Below are 18,739 nucleotides of genomic sequence, written 5' to 3'. Positions count from 1 at the left end.
ATATATTATTATAATAACATTTATCCCTACTATTTTCCTGCATTTTATATATTTCTTACAAGATTTTGTTTATTTATTTGAAAGGCAGAGTTACAGAGGGAGAGGGAGAAGAAGAGAGAGAGATCTTCCATACACTGGGTCACTCTCCAAATGCCTGCAACAACCAGGGCTGGGCCAGGCCAAAGCAAGGAACCAGGAGCTGAATCTGTGGCTCACATGTGGGTACTTGGGCCATCCTCCACTGCTTTCCCATGCCATTAGCAGGGAGCTGGATTGGAAGTGGAGCAGCCAAGATTCAACTGACACCCATATGGGATGCCAGCACTGCCCAGGTTTATCCACTGTGCTACAATGCCAGCCCCTTTACACATTTTCTAACAGGAGTATGATTTTATTTTATTAATATTTTAGTGCTAACATTTTATATACTTATAAGAACTCATTTTCCCAAGAGGCTGCACAAATTAGAAATACAAATTATTTTTACTAAGAATTGGCTAAATTAGAATTGATAGGCACTTATATATCAGTAATCTATATCTTTACAACTACCATAAACAAGATACTGTTAGGTTATGTGAAAGCTAAAAATGATTAAATATGAGTTTATTCAAGAGCTATCAAAGTAAAATTGAAAGATAAGACATAAATATTCTCTAAACACCTAACAAAATGATAAGTGTAAAGCATTCAAAGAATGTTCCTCTACCAGAACATCAGCTCCTTAAGGGCAGGGAGTTGTATCAGAACCTAACACATTGTCTGGTATATAATAAGCACCCAATAAAAATTTAATGAATGAAAACATGTATATATACATAAATGGATATATGGTACAGTTAATAAGTCCTTGAGGATTTCAGCAAGCATGTGTATCTAATTTGGGTCACATTAAAATCAGGATGAAAAGGATATGGTATCATTTTAACAATGACATGGTAGCATTACATGAGCTGATGGTGACATTGCACAAGATATCCAATGCTGTCACTTTCCATGATAACTAGAATTTCTATGTTAACTTGATTATGCCCAGATATTTGACCAAACAATGTCTATGAGGATATTTTTGGATGAAATTAACATTTGAATTGGTAGACTAATTGAGTAATATATTTTAAATCATATCTAGATTACTTATAATATCCATACAATGTAAACACTATGCAGTTACTATAATGCATTATTTAGGAAATAATGACAAGGAAAAAAGTCTATACATGTTCAATACAACAACCATTGTAGGCCTAACTACATACTACAGGAATAAGACATAAGGTAAATAATGTTCAAACAACATGTGCTGGAGCCTCAGGATCTGTGAAAATGCAGCAGGGAGTGCCTACCAATAACTTTATTGCATAAACTAAGCATAGTGCTTGGAATGTGGCAAATTCAAGTGTTGTGTTTTGGAACTTTATGGACTTTTTAAAAATATATATTTCAATCCACAATTGGTAGAATCTATGGATGCAGAACCTGCATATATGGAAGGGTAACTATATGTCCTATTGGTTCTATTTTTATGGAGAACTATAACTACTGTACCATCACACACTGACTCTGAGATGAAGAAATGGTCTAACCCAAGATGTTATTTATTATGTTCTCTTCTTGTATATTCAATATTACTTACTTCTCGCATGCCCAGTGTCAGGAGTGGTTGGGTTCTCAATAAATAATATTCAATGAGGAAGATGAAAACAATATTTATTCTAGAAGTATCTTAAGAAGTAAACAAATAATCAGCATATACTTTTCCTCAGTGATCTTGAATTCAGTACTTAACTGAACTATGACTTGTCAAGAGCCTCATTCTGTTTATAAAAAACAAATCATTTATCATTCTTTTTTAAAGAATGTCCACTTTCAAAATCCTCATAAAACATATAAGGGACAAATAAAATCATAATAGAAAGTGGACAAAGATATAAGTTATTCACAGAAAAATGCAAAGAGCTGATTAACAAAATAAAATAGGCATAAACTCACTCATAACTAATGGAATGCAAGTGAAAACCACAAAAAATACCATTTTAACCCATCACAATGGCAAAATTTAAAGCTTTTCATAATATCCAGATGTGGGACAAGAGGTAATCTCTTTCACAATCAATAAGGTTTTATTTTACAAAGAATATGTAGCACAATCTGGTGAAATTAAAACTATATACCGTTTGACATAGCTGTTCTTTTAGAATTTGACCTTGTAGATATATTTTCAAATGTATATGAAGTTTAGACATTCAGCAGTGTTTGTATTAGCAAAAATATAATTTTCTACTCCCAGACTAATTACTTACCAGAAATCAAAGAATTAAAGAAATGATAGGACATATTTACCATATATCAGACAGCCACTGAAGAAAATGAACCACATCGGGGCTGGTAAAAGCCACCACCTGCAGTGCCGGCATCCCATATGGGCACCAGTTTGAGTCCCAGCTGCTCCACTTCCAATCCAGCTCTATGCTGTGGCCTGGAAAAGCAGTAGAAGATGGCCCAAGTCCTTGGGCCCCTGCACCTGCATGGGAGACCTGGAAGAAGCTTCTAGCTCCTGGCTTCAGATCGGTCCAGCTCCAGCCATTGCAGCCAATTGAGGAAAGAACTAGCAGATGGAAGACCTCTCTTTTTCTCTCTCTCTCTGCCTCTCCTTCTCTCTGTGTAACTCTGACTTTCAAATAAATAAATAAATCTTAAAAAAAAAAAAGAAAATTAACCAGATTGAATTTGCTGATATGAAAGTAGACTCTCAAAATATGAACCAAACAAGGTACAGAATAGGTTACAAAAAATAACTTCTTTTGTGTATGCTTTTTATGTATTTATGTTTCAAATTTTATTTATTTATAAGGGAGGGAGAAAGCTCCCATCTGCAGGCTTACTCCTCATATACCTAAAAAGCCAGACCATGACCAGGCCAAAACCAGGAACCAGGAACTCAATCTGGGTCTCCCCTAAGGATGACAGGGACCCAACTACTTGAATCATCACATACTGCATTAGTACATTAGCACATTATCAGGAAGCTGGAATAGGAACATGTAGTTGGAACTCTAACCCACTCTGGGATGCAGGCATTCCAAGCAACATCTTATTTTTTTATTTATTTTTTTATTTTTATTTATTTATTTTTTTTGACAGGCAGAGTTAGAGAGAGACAGAGAGAAAGGTCTTCCTTCCATTGGTTCACCCCCCAAATGGCGGCTACGGCTGGCACGCTACGCGGATCCGAAGCCAGGAGCCAGGTGCCTCCTCCTGGTCTCCCATGTGGGTGCAGGGCCCAAGCACTTGGGCCATCCTCCACTGCCTTCCCAGGCCAGAGCAGAGAGCTGGACTGGAAGAGCAGTAACTGGGACAGAATCTGGCGCCCTGACCGGGACTAGAACCCGGGGTGCCTGTGCCACAGGTGTAGGATTAGCCTAGTGAGCCGCGGCGCCGGCCAACTAAGCAACATCTTAATTGTTGCACCACACACATGATCCAGTAAATACTTTTTTAAAGAATAAATATAAAAGTAGATTAATAGTAAATAGAGATAGACATGTAGCTCAGTATATAGAAACATTTTTCAGGAAATATACACTGAAAATGGTTCCCTGTGAACTTTGGGCCAAGAATAGCCATTGAGTGGCAAACAAGAACATCTACTTTTTAGAATTTTCTATATATTATTAATATTTATGAATATAAGTTTTGTTTTGTAAAATGCTAATTTTAAAAGAAGCATAGAAAACCTTATTCCCACCTGATTCTTTCAAGTAATGTTTAACAACTGAAGAAATTCCTTGAGGTGCCACAAAGTTACAATCTCCTTCTTTCATCACCATTCCTTCTATATGAGCAGTCAGAGGCTTCAAAATGCCATGATCTAACAGTTCATCATAAAAACTGAAATAAATCAATACATATAGAATATAAGTATATACTGTGATTAGCTCTAAAATATTGTATTCACTTCCAAAAACTCTAAGAAATTATAATTATAAATCAGTTAGAAATCTTCATATGATCAACTTAATGTGGTATTTTGCATTAAACAAGATTGATAACTCAGGTGAAGAACAGAGGTTTGCAAAATTCATAGATCTTTGCTCACATGAGCTTAATAGCCTATTTCTCCACATGTTTCAAAATTAAGATCAATGAAAATAAGCAGAGAAGGATTCAGTGCACCAACTTTAAATTTGGTGAGGAAGATTGACTTTCAACTCAGCTATTTGTCTTCTTCTTCCGTGCTCACATAGTAATTAACATTTATTGAGCCCATACTTTGTTCCATATATCATCCCATCTAACTTTCACACAACTCTATGAGGTAAGTAGTACAGTTTCTTTCTTTACAGACCTTAACCTGGTAGTGTTAATACCATCCACAATAATGATGCCATAGTCAAAGGCAAAGTTTATACTAAAAATGGATGATTTGTATCTCTGTACATCAAACAACTGCTAAGACTTTTTCCACCCCATGATCCTAACTCACCTTTTGTGCTTTCTGGCATAATATGGAGTGCAGGTGATATACTGAGCACCCAAGTCTGCTGTGCATTGTGGATTATGGGGACTGCTGGCTGTAGTCATTCTTCCCCCTTGAATTAATTTATAGGAAAATGTCAGTGCAGTAGAATGAGTGCTTTTTTTCCAATTAATACAATTTTCCCCAATGTACTCCAAATGGACTTTTACAAAGATATTGAGAAATATTCTATTAAGTTGGCAGCTTTGACATCTACATTGTTATGAGTTACTTAACAATTCGGTTACCCAGAGATTAAAGAAACAGGCTATATTTACACATGGTATAATGTTCAAATCAGAGTAAGCACATCTATTCCTCAAATATTTATTTCTTACTGCTGAAAATATTTAAAATCCTTCTGCAATAAACAGTCACCCTACTGGGTACTAGAACATGAGAATCTATTTCTCCTAAGTGTCACTTAGCACCCATAACATTTACCCCTATATCCCTCCCCCAGCCTCTGATAATTATGCTCTACTATTCTCTCAACTTTTTTTTTTTTTTTTTTTTTTGACAGGCAGAGTGGACAGAGAGAGAGACAGAGAGAAAGGTCTTCCTTTGCCGTTGGTTCACCCTCCAATGGCCGCCGCGGCCGGCGCGCTGCGGCTGGCGCACCGCGCTGATCCGATGGCAGGAGCCAGGTGCTTTTCCTGGTCTCCCATGGGGTGCAGGGCCCAAGCACTTGGGCCATCCTCCTCTGCACTCCCTGGCCACAGCAGAGAGCTGGCCTGGAAGAGGGGCAACCGGGACAGAATCCGGCACCCTGACCGGGACTAGAACCCGGGTGCCGGCGCTGCAAGGCAGAGGATTAGCCTAGTGAGCCGCGGCACCAGCTTATTCTCCCAACTTCTGAGACCAAATTTTTTAGGTTTCACATATGAATGAGATCAAGCAGTGTTTACCTTTCTGTGTCTGGCTTACATCTCTTAAAACGGCTTCATATGATACCACACAAATATGTAATTTTTATGTACCACCTGGTTACTAGTGCATAGATTTAACTTGAATAGAAGGAAGGAATGGATAACTAAAACCAAAAAAATGAAATACCAGAACGAATCAATGAAGGAAGGATTTTTTCATTCACAGAGCCAAGTCTAATGAGAATGACGGGATTGTGTAAATCAGATATTCCTAAAGTCTTGGTCCATGAGCACTTTGGGAACTAAGCTGCAAACGCACAGATGAGCCAAGAGGAAACCCCATTATTAAGAACAGCTGTAGGCCTGGAGAAAGCCGCAGTATACACAGGCCAAGACGAAAATCCAGGTATTAGGTCAGCGGCAGGCCCAGACTTAGCTAACTGTGGTCAGGCCCCCTACCACACCGCAGGCTGGGGACTCGTGCCAAAGTACTCGCGTCACTCCTGCCCCAAGCCCAGGGCGGCGGGGATCCCCCCGGCCACACCAGCCCAATCCGGCGCCTGGCTGAGGTAGGCGGAAGTCTCCGACCACGTGACGAGGCACGCACTGCGCATGAGCCGCCGCCCCGAGTCGCAGGGAGTTGCGCGTTTGGACTTTTCTCTTAGTAACTGTGGCGCGGCATAATGCCAGCCCAGAAGCCCGGAAGGCCGTCTTCTTTTCCAGGAGTTTGTCCGTCAGGCAACCTACCCGAGTCCCCAGCCTTGTCCCATACAGCGAGGTACAAAGGACTGCTCGTTTCCTTCCGCAGCAGCGCAGCGCACAAGCTTCCTGTCAGCCCCGAGCCCACGATGAGCACCCGTGCCATGGCGGGCAGCGGCCAGGGCGCCGCGGCTCCGGCGGGCGTGAAGGAGCGCTCTCTGCTCTCGGTGCCCTGCCTCTGCCCTGTGCGGTCCCAGCGGCCAGCCTGCAGGGGGCGGAGAGGAGCTGACTGGAGCCGCGAGGCCGGCCTCGCGCGTCATCCGGGAGCTGCCTTAAAGCAGGCTGGGGGTGCCAGATAAGTCCTTTCCCGCACTCCCACCCCGCCCCGCGGTGTCCTCCTGCCCCTTGCCCCTGGCCTCGGGAAGCCTGAATATCGTGGCGGTGACGGCGCGAGAAGCCGCTTTGCCACAGTGCAGGGGTTCACCACAGGGGCGAACAAACCTACCATGACTGCTAGGGTAAGGGCCTGTTGATTGGGGTTTGAACATGGGAAGGAGATAGAACATTCCAGCGATGCCAGGGCATGCTTTCCTTTGAGACCTGAATAGTACTATAAGCAAGACAGGGACAGGTTTTGAAGTCTGGGAGGCTTTTTTTTTTTTTTCCTTCCCCAAACTAGCCCTAAGACTGGTATAAATTATGTAGCCTTCCTGAACCTCAGTTTCACCATCTGTGAAATATGAACAAAAATGTATCCCTTCAATTCACCAGAAAAGTGTAGGTCACTGATCTCTAATAAATTATAAGTTCTGGATCGTTTGTGGCACAAGTAGTTAAGCTGCTGCCTGCGAGTTGGCATCCCACTTGGGAGCACCCGTTGAGTCCTGGCCCCTCTGCTTCCTGCCCAGGTCCTTGCTGATGTGTCCAGGAGGGCAGCAGTGGATGATCCAAATGCCTGGGCCCCTAGAGGCCATGTGGGAGACTCTGAGTGCCAACCTCCTGGCCTTGGCCTGGCCTAGCACCCCAGGCAAAGCCCTTTGGGGAGTGACCCTGCAGGTGGATGATCTTTGTTCCCCCCCCCATCCCCCACCCCCTTCCCTCTCTGTGTTCTGCCTTTCAAATGATTCTTTAAAAACTAAATATTAATCACAGCACATTTTGTGTGCCTTAGGGGATATAAAGATGAACAAAAGATTCATGCTGTTATCACTTTTTCCCCTGACTGTCCTGGGAGTTCTCAGTGAAATAGCAAAAATTAATGAGAATTCTGAGTTGTAGCTAATCCCTGGCTGATGGAGTCCAACTTAAAATTTTTCAACTTTGTAAGGAGAGAAGACTCTTAGAAAATAGTTAAGTTACACTCATTTGCAGATAAATTATTATCTGGAAAACGAAAAAATGAATAACTATTTGGCAATGGTACTCATTTGTAATGGGAATATTTAAAAATAGAAGTTTTACTATATGCTCACCATAACAGAAAAAATTACAATGCCTCAAATTGGTGATGGATTAGTATTAGGTATATGTAAGAAAAGATAAAAGAAACAGAAGAAAATATGAATGAACCTATATAGCCTACACAGACATTTCAAAACATAAAAATGAAAAAAAATTTAAAGATGTAAATATTTACAACCTATCTGTTTCAAAATACACAAGACAAAATACAAATAGAGAAGAAATATTGTAATATGTATGAAAGATAAAGTTCAATATCTATATAAAATCTTTTTTTTAATAAGGTTTGTTTATTTAAAAGGCAGAATAACAGAGAAAAGGTGAGACAGTGAAATCTATCACTGTTTCATGCCCTAAATGATCCCAGTAGCCAAGTGTGGGCCAGGTAGAATCAAAGAGCCAGGAACTCCATTCTGGTTTCCCAAATGGTTGCTGGGGCCTAAATACTTGGACCTTCTTCACTGCCTTTCCAGGCACGTTAACCAGAAGCCAAATCAGAAGCTGAGTATACAGGACTTGAAGATAATACTTAAAGCAAGATAGATCGCATGGTAATTCAGTTGATAATTTTATGCAATGGCATTAGAAACATTGATATTTACAATCACTAGAGGACTTACTAGATTATTGCTCTCCATATTTCTATATATAAAGCTACTAGGAAAGTATGATTTTAAATATCTAGAGATTTGTGGGAAACTACTTACTATGTAATTCTGAAAAACACAGACTACAAAACTACAGCATAATCCCCAACTTTCTTCCACACACACATTCACTATTAGAGAAATCTGGGAGGAGACAAATGTACTTGTATTTTCTACAAATTTCACATTTTATAAAGACCCTGCATTTATAACTTTTTTTGTGTTAGGTATAATCAAAGTAATGCTAGTGTGCCAGAAAGAGTAAGTTAATCACTGTCTTCAAGTTGCTTATGGTCTAGCTTGACATATTTCTCTGAAATTCAGAACTTAACTAATGAGATAGCTATAGAATACCTTAAAAATCTTTAAATTGTCTAGAAAGAATGACATTTGAAGTAATCAATTTTACCTGCCCTCTGCCATTACCATTTATATTGTAAAAACAGACAGTAAGCTTAAGTAGCTGCATCTAAGGTTACAAAGCATCTCAAAGGTAAAACTATAATCATTCTTCATGTTCTTTTGAGTCTGTTTTCCTGCTCTTTTTCACTGTTTCCTGTTCTTTCATGTCTGCTGATAGATCATCTTAGGTAACCATAATCATCTGCTACATTGTCTCATTTAAAAATGTATTTGTTTTAAAGGCAGACAGAGTTTCCATCCGCAATTTTAAATGCCCTCAAAAGCCGAGACTGAGCCAGTTAGAAGCCAGGAGTTGGAACTCAATTCAGGTATCCCACGCGAATGGCAGAGACCCAAGCACCTAAACCTCCCACGTTGGACATTGAAAGCTGAATTGTAAGCAGAGCCAGTGCTCAAACCTAGGCACAAGTGTCTTAAGCTGTGTTTTAGCCATTGTGCCAAATACCCTCCCCTGTTTTCTCATCTTTGATATTTATCAGCCTTCAGGTCTTTTTGACGATTTTTCCATTGTTTCTTAAATGCTGTTCCATCATATTGTACTTGATCAAGGTTGTACAAATTACGCTCTGACAATAATGTATTAAAGTGTCTGAGGTTCAGGTTTGTTTTTGGTGTTTTGTTTTGGCAGTCTTGCCAACTGTGGAAATTTAACATTTGGAAAAATAATTTCCAACAACTGTGTATTACTTGCACTCAAGCAACTTTTGGTTCTTACCCAAATTATTATTATAGTTTAAAAATTGATTTTCCTGCTCTAGTCTCTATTCTGCATTCATCTGATTAGTCACTGCCATCCTCAAAACATTCTGTACCTCTTGGTTTCATGGAGAAATAACTTCCAGTGCATTTAATTGGCAGAAAAATTACTCTGTTTTCCCAATTTTTGTTTATATCTTATTTTGTACTCTTCATATATTCTGCACTATAGATAAACTCTTTTATTGTACTTGCTGTTTGCTGAATACATCCTCAAATTTTCCACTCACCTGTGGCAGTAGAAAATCTTTGCTTATGGTGTTCTTGGTGAGTATAAACTAAACTTTTGACTTCCATTTCCTATAGTTGTAAATTTGCATTAATCCTTCATTCTTGTTTCTCTCCTTGTGATCAACAGTACCCATTTTAAACTAGTTATCCTAACTGTTTGCCAGAGTTGTTACAGCCATCAGAGATAGCTTTGGCAGCATTTGATTTTCCATTAATCTCTAACCTTCATAGTAGGTTGCATTTAGTCTAGATCTAGATCTACAACTATAGCATAGCAGGTCCATGATTGGCTTCCAGCTCTTGTGCATCTTTTCTGGGAAGTGGGAATGACTAGAAGACCTAGAGAAAATTAGGATTACAAAATAGCTGTAACAACTCCCATTCCCAATCACCTCCCTTTTGTCTTAATTTTTTTTTTCTATTCCTGAACTTTGCAAGAAGGCTCCTTCTGGTCACTGAAGTTCAGGTTAAGTCACTAAAAGAAGTGTTATCTAACTACTTAACTAAAATAGCTACCCAATGATTCTCTCCCTTTAATTTGTTTTCATCTTACTACTTAATCACTTTTAGAAGTTACCTGGCTTTTTCTTTACCTGTTTATTTGTTATTTATTTATTGTCTTTCTTCTCTTAGAATTTAAGCACCAAAAGGAGTAGGAACATTGTCATATTCAATACAGTGTCCGTGGAAACTAGAATCGGTTAGAATTCTCAGAAACTATGAGGGTTCAGTAGATGCCTGGAAGGTGTACACGACTATTGAAGATAATACTTAAAGCAAGATAGATCGCATGGTAATTCAGTTGGATGATTTTATTATTAAATGTCCTCAACAAGAGAGTACTTTTTTAGTGGCATAAAATAACAATACCAAAACGCCATTCAGCAAATAATACCTAGTAGCATTCTGTGCAACTCTGTCCTTGTTTAACTGTTATTGATAATTTGAATAATCATGGGTAGTATTTTTAGTAGTTGTAGATGCCATAAAATGAAGATGAGTATATTATAAAATCAACATTTTAAATGATTTCAACAGACTATCAATGAAATCATTTTTTTAAAGATTTATTTTATTTATTTGAAAGGCAGAGTTACAGAGGGAGAGTAGGAGAGACAGAGATGTTCCATTGCTGGTTCACTGGGCCAGGCCAAAGCCAGAAACCAGGAGTCCCCTGGGTCTCCCAAAAAAGGTACAGGGACCCAAGGACTTGGGTTATCCTTCTGTGCTTTCCCAGGCACATTATCAAGGAGCTGGATCGGAAGTGGAGCAGTCAGGACTGGAACTGATGCCCATGTGAGATGCAGGCGTTGTAGGCAGCAGCTTAACCTCTTATGCCACAACCCCAGCCCCCAAAAGAAAATCAAATGAGGATATTCAGTCTTACCTACCCTTGGGTCAAGAAAATAATTTTATGTATTCAGGGAGAGCACTGAGAATTTTAATCTGAAAGCTCGTGGTAAGTTAACAGTCAAATAGTAAATATGAACCCAACTTATGACAAGTGACTTAACAATGAACTGAACAAAAGAGGTAATAGTCCAATATCATTGGGACTGATCAGACCATGTAGAGAATAGATTTTAAAAGGATCATATGGTGGGGCCGGCGCTGTTGCACAGTGGATTAACACCCTGGCCTGAAGCACCGGCATCCCACATGGGCACCAGTTCAAGACCCAGCTGCTCCACTTCCAATCCAGCTCTCTACTATGGCCTGGGAAAGCAGTGGAAGTTGGCCCAAGTCCTTGGGCCCCTGCACCTGCGTGGGAGACCCAAAAGAAGCTCCTGGCTCCTGGCTTCAGATCGGCACAGCTCTGGCCATTGCGGCCAATTGGGGAGTGAACCAGTGTATGGAAGACCTCTCTCTCTCTGCCTCTCCTCTCTCGGTGTAATTCTGATTTTCAAATAAATAAATAAATTTTCAAAAAAAAAAAAGGATCATTTGGAAATTAATTTCATTAATAAAAAAAGTGATCAAGAAGGTAGGGAGGGGACCGGCACAGTGGCATAGTAATTAAATCCACCACACGCAGTGCCAGCATCCCATAAGGGTACTGGTTCTAGTCCCAGCTGCTCCTCTTCCAATCCAGCTCTCTGATACGGCCTGGGAAAGCAGTGGAAGATGGCCCAAGCGCTTGGGCCTCTGTATCTAGATAGGAGACCTAGAAGAAGCTCCTAGCTCCTGCTTTGAATCGGCCCTGTTCTGGCCATTACGGCCATTTGGGGAGTGAACCAGTGGGTAGAAGACCTTTCTCTCTGTCTTTCCCTCTCATTGTCTGTAACTCTACGTCTGAAATAAATAAGATCTTTAAAAAAATTTTTTTTAAAAGAAGGTAGAGAGACTTGAAAGTATATGAGCAAGTGGGGCTGGTCCGTGGCGCACTAGGTTAATCCACCTGCGGCACCGGCATCCCATATAGGCGCCAGTTCTAGTCCTGGTTGCTGCTTTTCTGGTCCAGCTCTCTGATGTGGCCCGGGAAAGCAGTAGAAGATGGCGCAAGTCCTTGGGCCCTTGCACCCATGTGGGAGACCAGGAAGAAGCACCTGGCTCCTGGCTTCAGATCGGCATAGCTCCGGCCATTGTGGCTATTTGGGGAGTGAACCAAAGGAAAGAAGACCTTTCTCTCTCTCACTGTAACTCTACCTTTCAAATAAATGAATAAATAAAATCTTTAAAAAAAGAAATTGTATGAGCAAGTAAAGAAGATAGAGATTTCTACCCTATAAAAGATTTGGGGTGGAGAAGCAACACCAAAGTTATTTGCAATACATGAAAGATCTTGAAGAGAAAAAGAATTGGACATTCCTAGTTTACTAACAGCAATTCAGCAATTGGTAAAAACTACAAGAAACCAGATTCTGGCTATTTAAGGAATAGTTTTAAGCAGATAAAATGAAATTAATTTCCTCAGGATATAGATTTCCAAGTAATTAGTCTTCAAGTAAAAACATTTAGTAGGGGATATTGCAAAGGGAATTGAAGCATTCGATAGAACAGCAGTCCTCAAACTGGGATAAATTTAAGTAAATGAAGATTATTTAATGGTTGCTAGCCCCAGTTTTAAGGGAATCAATTTTCAGATCTTCAGCTGCCTCAGGTATTTTTTACTCTTGTCTGTAAAAGCCTTCACTGTAAGACTGACTCTCCTTTCCCAGATTCCCTTTCTTTTTTTTTTTTAAACTTTTATTTAATAAATATAAATTTCCAAAGTACAACTTTTGAATTATAGTGGCTTTTCTCCTTAGAACCTCCCTCCCACCTGCAACCATCCCATTCTTCATCAAGATTCATTTTCAATTATCTTTATATACAGAAGACCAGCTTAGTATATGCTAAGTAAAGATTTCAACAGATTGCACCCACACAGACACACAAAGTATAGAGGACTGTTTGAGTAGTATTTTTCCATTAATTTGCATAGTACAACACATTAAGGACAGAGGTCCTTCATGGGGAGCAGGTGCACAGTGACTCGCGTTGTTGATTTAACAATTGACACTCTTATTTATAATGTCAGTAATCACCCAAGGCTCTTGTCATGAGCTGCCAAGGCTATGGAAGCCTCTTGAGTTCACCAACACCGATCTTATTTAGATAAGGCCATAGTCAAAGTGGAAGTTCTCTCCTCCCTTCAGAGAAAGGTACCTCCTACTTTGATGGCCCATTCTTTCTGCTGGGATCTCACTCACAGAGATCTTGCTTTTTTTTTTTTTTGTCACAGTGTCTTGGCTTATCCACGCCTGCAAAACTCTTAGGGGCTTTTATCCAGATCCGAATGCCTTCTGAGGCTAGAATTCTGTTTAGGACATTTGCCATTCTATGAGTCTGCTGTGTATCCTGTTTCCCATGCAGGATCTTTCTCTGCTTTTTAATTCTATCAATTATTATTTGCAGACAATGTCTTATTTATGTAATCCCTTTCATACTTAATCTTACCCAGATTTCCTTTCACAACTGCTTTTTCTCTTTGATTATTTACTTAAGTTTCAAAATGTTTTATATATTTTTACTAAAATGTAATAATTGTACATATGTATGGGGCACAATATGATTTCTCACTGCATGTCTACATGTTTACTGATCAAATTAAGATAACTAGTGTCTCTAGCTCCTTTTGTTTTTAATGTGTATAGATTTGAGCTCTTCAGTTTTTCATCACAACTGCTCTCTAAGATTTTGAAAAAGAAAATCTCTCATTTGTGATTTTATGGGCCATTTTATTAGAGAATAAAAATGAATATTTCAATTGAAACATTTTTAAACACTGGAATTGGCTTTGAGAAAGCGACTTATTCCAATAACACAATTTCAAATTTTAATGTAATTTAGTTGTATTTCTACTTTTTGCTTTCAGAAACTTTAAGGAGAGCCTAATAGAATGACTGAAAATTATTAAAAATAATTTATCATGATGAATCATTATATTTTTGACATGTAATTTTAAAAATTTAGAGTTGACATTGTTTTAAAAGAAATCTTTTATCTTCTATTTAGCGTGTGAACAAAGTCTCTTAGAAATTGCATCTATTAAATAAAATAAGAAATTTGATGCTAATCTTGGTTTCATTTTAGCAATATTCATTCATTAAGAGATGTATTTCTACTAAAAGATTACTTTGTATACACAATAATTATTTATCAAAATTCATAATATGTTTTGATTAATTAAGTGCATATAACAGTCGTAATGACAGTACAGATAATTTTTGACACCTAAATAATTATGTTCTTGGGAAGTTTAGAGAAAATATTGTTTTAACAGAAAAGGATAATAGTTACTGATTTTTTCAACAAATTATTCAAATTTATTTGGTGAGTGTCCACTGCATTTTGGACATTGTTCAGTGCCTGTAAAGGACACATCAGTGAAAAAACAGATGAAAATCCCTGCCATAGTGAAGTTTATGTTGTAACATGGGAGGTAGACAAGAAAAAGCAACTCTATCAATTAACTTTATAGTATATTAAATATTGATAATTGCAATGGAAAAATTAGATCAAGTTAAGGCAGATAAAGAATTTAGTAGGATCAGTGTGCCATTTTATATAATGTAAGATATTGGAAGCAACACCAGTTAGGTAGTTCATTGGATATAAATGTATGGAATTCAGAAAACAGCGTGAAATAGAGATTTAAATTTAGGAGTAGTATCTATTTAATGTCAGGGAATTATAGGAGACTTCTAGTGGTATAGCTCTAATTAAAGAAGATAACAAGGTATAAGAGTCATTGACACCTGAGACCCTCCCACATTAGGAGGGTGGAAGATAAGGAGGAAATTGGAAAAGAGTCTGACAAGAAGTGACAAATAGGGTAGGAGGAACAAGAATGTGGCATCTTGTAAGATAAGAGAATGAAGTATATCAAGGAGAAGCACATGATCAATTGTGTCAAATGCTGCCAATCATTCAAGAAAGATGAGTACTGAAACTTGCCAATATTAAAAGGCTGGATTTATCAATCGGATGGAGAATTTGACTCAGTGATGTGATAGGGCAGTGAAAATCTGGGTGGAGTGAATTTGTGAGACAAGAGAAGACTTTAAAGCAACAAATCTAGAGAATTCTTTTTGCTAATAAGGATGGCAAAAACAAATATGCTGGTAACTGTTAGGGAAAATGAGATAGAAAAGTTTTTGTTTTTAAGATGGGAAAAATAGTAACATTTTTATCCATTAGAAATGATTCAGTTAAGAGATAGCAATGAGGATGTAGGGCAAAAAAGAGAAAATGCTTAGAGCACTTCTTTTTGGAAGGTGGTTGGAGATCTAGTGTATAAGTAGGTGACTGGTTTTAGGTGGGAGCACAGATAGGTCATTTACATACTCAGTTATATAGAGACAGAGATGGGGTAGAAGGGGACAAAGTTTTCTTCAGATTGCTTCACTTTCTTTAGTAAAGCTATCAATAAAATGTTTTCAGAAATAAAAGTGTTTTCTCAGAATAAAATTTTATAGGAGAAATTGAATATAAATAAGGAGAAACTTTAAAAAAAAAACATGTATTTATTGAAAGGCAGAACAACAGACAGAGTAGGGATAGGGACAGAAAAAGAGAGAAATCTTCCATCTAATCGTTCCCTCCCCATAGGACCTCCAACAACCATGCTTGGACTGTAAAGAAACCAGGAGACTGGAATTCCATCTGGGTCTCTCACATGAGTGGCAAGGACCCAAGTACGTTTGCTGCTTTCCCAAGTGTACTAGCAAACTCAATCAGAAGTAGAGCATCCAAGATACAAACTGGCACTGTGATGTGGAATGCCAGAATTGCAAGTGGTGGTATAATCCTCTGTGCCACAATGCCAGCTCCTGGAGAAACTTTATAAAAACTATTGGGAGTTGTATGAGCAGAAATATTTAGATTATATAAGATAAAGTATTGGCCAGATAATTTCTAATATTATAATGTTCTAGTTATCCAATACAGAAATAAAAATTTATTATCTTTCTCTTTCATATCCAAGTTCCATGATATCTCACATTTTCCACATTTCTTGATACTCATCTCTTGACTGTGCAGTCCAAAGACATGCTTTTATTATTTTTTACTTACATTACTATTATAACTTCATAATTAGTTTTCCAAATCAACTCATACCCCCTCCAATATACAATGCCAGATACAATTTTGAAAGAATAGCTCCAAATAAGTCTACTTCATGTTCAGAAACCTCAATGGAGTTTTGCAGCAAACAAATAAAATACAAATTTTTCTGTCAGACAACAAGACCCTCCATTAATCCTACATTTCTAATGTTAATTCCTATTACCACACTGTCAATATATCATATCTTTGCTAAACTAGACTAAACTCTGGATAGTATCTATTTTGTCACCTATTTCCTTTTCCTAAAATGCAATCTAATTGTATTTCTGCTAGTTCAGGTCTCATGGGGACACTTATAAAATCTCTCCTTGATTACAAAGAAGTGCTATTTTCTGTCCTCTGAATTCCTGCTCTGTTTTGCTTTTTTTCTTTTTGTTATAACTATGTTATGGCTTATATTAGAATTTTTATATATTTTTTTTTCTTTATCATATTATAACACTTTGTGGATAATTGTATTGCTTACAACTTTTTGTTTGTTTGTTTTTTCAGTGCCTAAGCGTAGTTCTTATACAAGATTAAATGTTCAGTAAGTCAGTAAGTACATCTTCAATTGGGTTAAACTCCATGCCTGTAGTTGCACTTGTGTTTTGTGACTAAAGAAGGAGTCACTTAACTTTAGATACTAGAAATTGCAGTCTTATATAATCACTTAATAGAAGTGATATTTGGGTAACATCAATAAGGCCAACACTTTCCCCAAAGTAAATGTATAATCTCTTTAACAATATAGGAAATAATAGATTCAACAATAATATTCCTAGTTATAATAACAATTTTATGTAATAGTATTCAAGAACAATTATAATCACTTTAAAATATAAACTCTTGAAACCCAGGTATAAACCAGTTGTCAGAAATAGGTTTGGAGATAGGCATGTAGACTAGGGATAGAGAAGCTGGTTAAGATGCTATGCCACATATAAATGTGCCTGGGTTCAATACCTCATTTTTTTTAATTTTTATTTAATGAATATAAATTTCCAAAGTACAGCTTATGGATTACAATGGCTTCCACCCCCATAACTTCCCTCCCACCCGCAACCCTCCCCTTTGCTTCTCCCTCTCCCCTTCCATTCACATCAAGATTCATTTTCAATTCTCTTTATATACAGAAGATCAGTTTAGCATACATTAAGTAAAGATTTCAACAGTTTGCACCCACACAGAAACATAAAGTGAAAAATACTGTTTGAGTACTAGTTATAGCATTAAATCACATTGTACAGCACACTAAGGACAGAGATCCTACATAAGGAGTAAGTGCACAGTGACTCCTGTTGTTGACTTAACAAATTGACACTCTTGTTTATGGCCTCAGTAATCACCCTAGGCTCTTGTCATGAGTTGCCAAGGCTATGGAAGCCTTTTGAGTTCACCAACTCTGATCATATTTAGACAAGGTCATAGTCAAAGTGGAAGTTCTCTCCTCCCTTCAGAGAAAGGTACCTCCTTCTTTGATGACCTGTTCTTTCCACTGGGATCTCACTCACGGAGATCTTTCATTTAGGTCTTTTTTTTTCCAAAGTGTTTTGGCTTTCCATGCCTGAAATACTCTCATGGGCTTTTCAGCCAGATCTGCGTGCCTTAAGGGCTGATTCTGAGGCCAGACTGCTGTTTAGGACATCTGCGATTCTATGGGTCTGCTGTGTATCTCGTTTCCCATGTTGGATTTTTCTCTCCCTTTTTTATTCTATCAGCTAGTATTTGCAGACACTAGTCTTGTTTATGTGATTCCTTTGGCCCTTAGTCCTATCATTATGATCAATTGTGAACAGAAATTGATCACTGGGACTAGTGAGATGGCATTGGTATATGCCACCTCGATGGGATTGAATTGGAATCCCCTGGTATGTTTCTAACTCTACCGTTTGAGGTAAGTCAGCTTGAGCATGTCCCAAATTGCACATCTCTTCCCTCTCTTATTCCCACTCTTATATTTAACAGTGATCACTTTTCAGTTAAGTTTCAACACTTGAGAATAACTGTGTATTGATTACAGTATTCAACCAAAAGTATTAAGTAGAACAAACAAAAAAAAATACTAAGAGGGATAACGTATTAAGTTGTTCATCAACAGTCAGGGCAAGGGCTGACCAAGTCACCGTTTCTCATAGTGTTCATTTCACTTTAATAGGTTTCCTTTTTGGTGCTCAGTTAGTTGTCACCTATCAGGGAGAACATGTGGTATTTGTCCCTTTGGGACTGGATTATTTCACTCAGCATAATGTTTTCCAAATTGCTAACAGGGATTACTTTTCAGTTAAAATTTAAACACCTAAGAATAATTGTGTGTTAATTACAGAGTTCAACCAATAATACTAGAACAAAAAAAATACTAAAATGGATAAAGTATTACATTGTACATCAACAGTCAGGACAAGAGCTGATCAAGTCACTGTTTCTCATAGTGTCCATTGCACTTCAACAAGGTTCCCCTTTGGTGCTCAGTTAGTTGTCGCCGATCAGGGAGAACATATGATATTTGTCCCTTTGGGACTGACTTAATTCACTCAGCATGA

General features: G+C 38.1%; 2 protein-coding genes across 20 annotated transcripts in view; one reads left to right on the top strand and one right to left on the bottom strand.

Annotated features, from left to right (window-relative positions):
* The window catches only part of RNLS (renalase, FAD dependent amine oxidase), a 306,577-nt gene extending 296,836 nt beyond the window's left edge, over nucleotides 1-9,741 (bottom strand). For 4 of the 11 annotated variants that reach the window (XM_008270153.4, XM_070057646.1, XM_051823358.2 and 1 more), the window contains exons 1-2: nucleotides 6,136-6,444; nucleotides 3,749-3,891 (exon numbers count right to left, since the gene is read on the bottom strand). In XM_008270153.4, the coding sequence (XP_008268375.3) occupies nucleotides 3,749-3,891; nucleotides 6,136-6,407 (415 nt within the window). In that variant the 5' untranslated portion in view covers nucleotides 6,408-6,444. Of the gene's footprint in view, nucleotides 1-3,748; nucleotides 3,892-4,486; nucleotides 4,593-5,427; nucleotides 5,970-6,135; nucleotides 6,445-9,604 lie in introns of those variants that run through there. The other 7 variants (XM_070057647.1, XM_070057649.1, XM_070057648.1 and 4 more) reach the window with 5 other exon arrangements.
* LIPJ (lipase family member J) overlaps nucleotides 5,969-18,739 on the top strand; it is a 41,830-nt gene continuing 29,059 nt past the window's right edge. For 4 of the 9 annotated variants that reach the window (XM_017348794.3, XM_051823346.2, XM_017348791.3 and 1 more), the window contains exon 1: nucleotides 5,998-6,166. In XM_017348794.3, coding sequence (XP_017204283.2) covers nucleotides 6,072-6,166 — 95 coding nt within the window. In that variant the 5' untranslated portion in view covers nucleotides 5,998-6,071. Of the gene's footprint in view, nucleotides 6,167-6,337; nucleotides 6,606-9,551; nucleotides 9,642-10,238; nucleotides 10,399-16,709; nucleotides 16,755-18,739 lie in introns of those variants that run through there. The other 5 variants (XM_051823344.2, XM_051823343.2, XM_002718495.5 and 2 more) reach the window with 5 other exon arrangements.

Source organism: Oryctolagus cuniculus, chromosome 15 (genome assembly GCF_964237555.1).
Source record: "Oryctolagus cuniculus chromosome 15, mOryCun1.1, whole genome shotgun sequence".
NCBI classification, from domain to species: domain Eukaryota; kingdom Metazoa; phylum Chordata; class Mammalia; order Lagomorpha; family Leporidae; genus Oryctolagus; species Oryctolagus cuniculus.
Note: the sequence above shows the minus strand (reverse complement) of the source record. Positions and strands in the feature narration are given on the sequence as shown.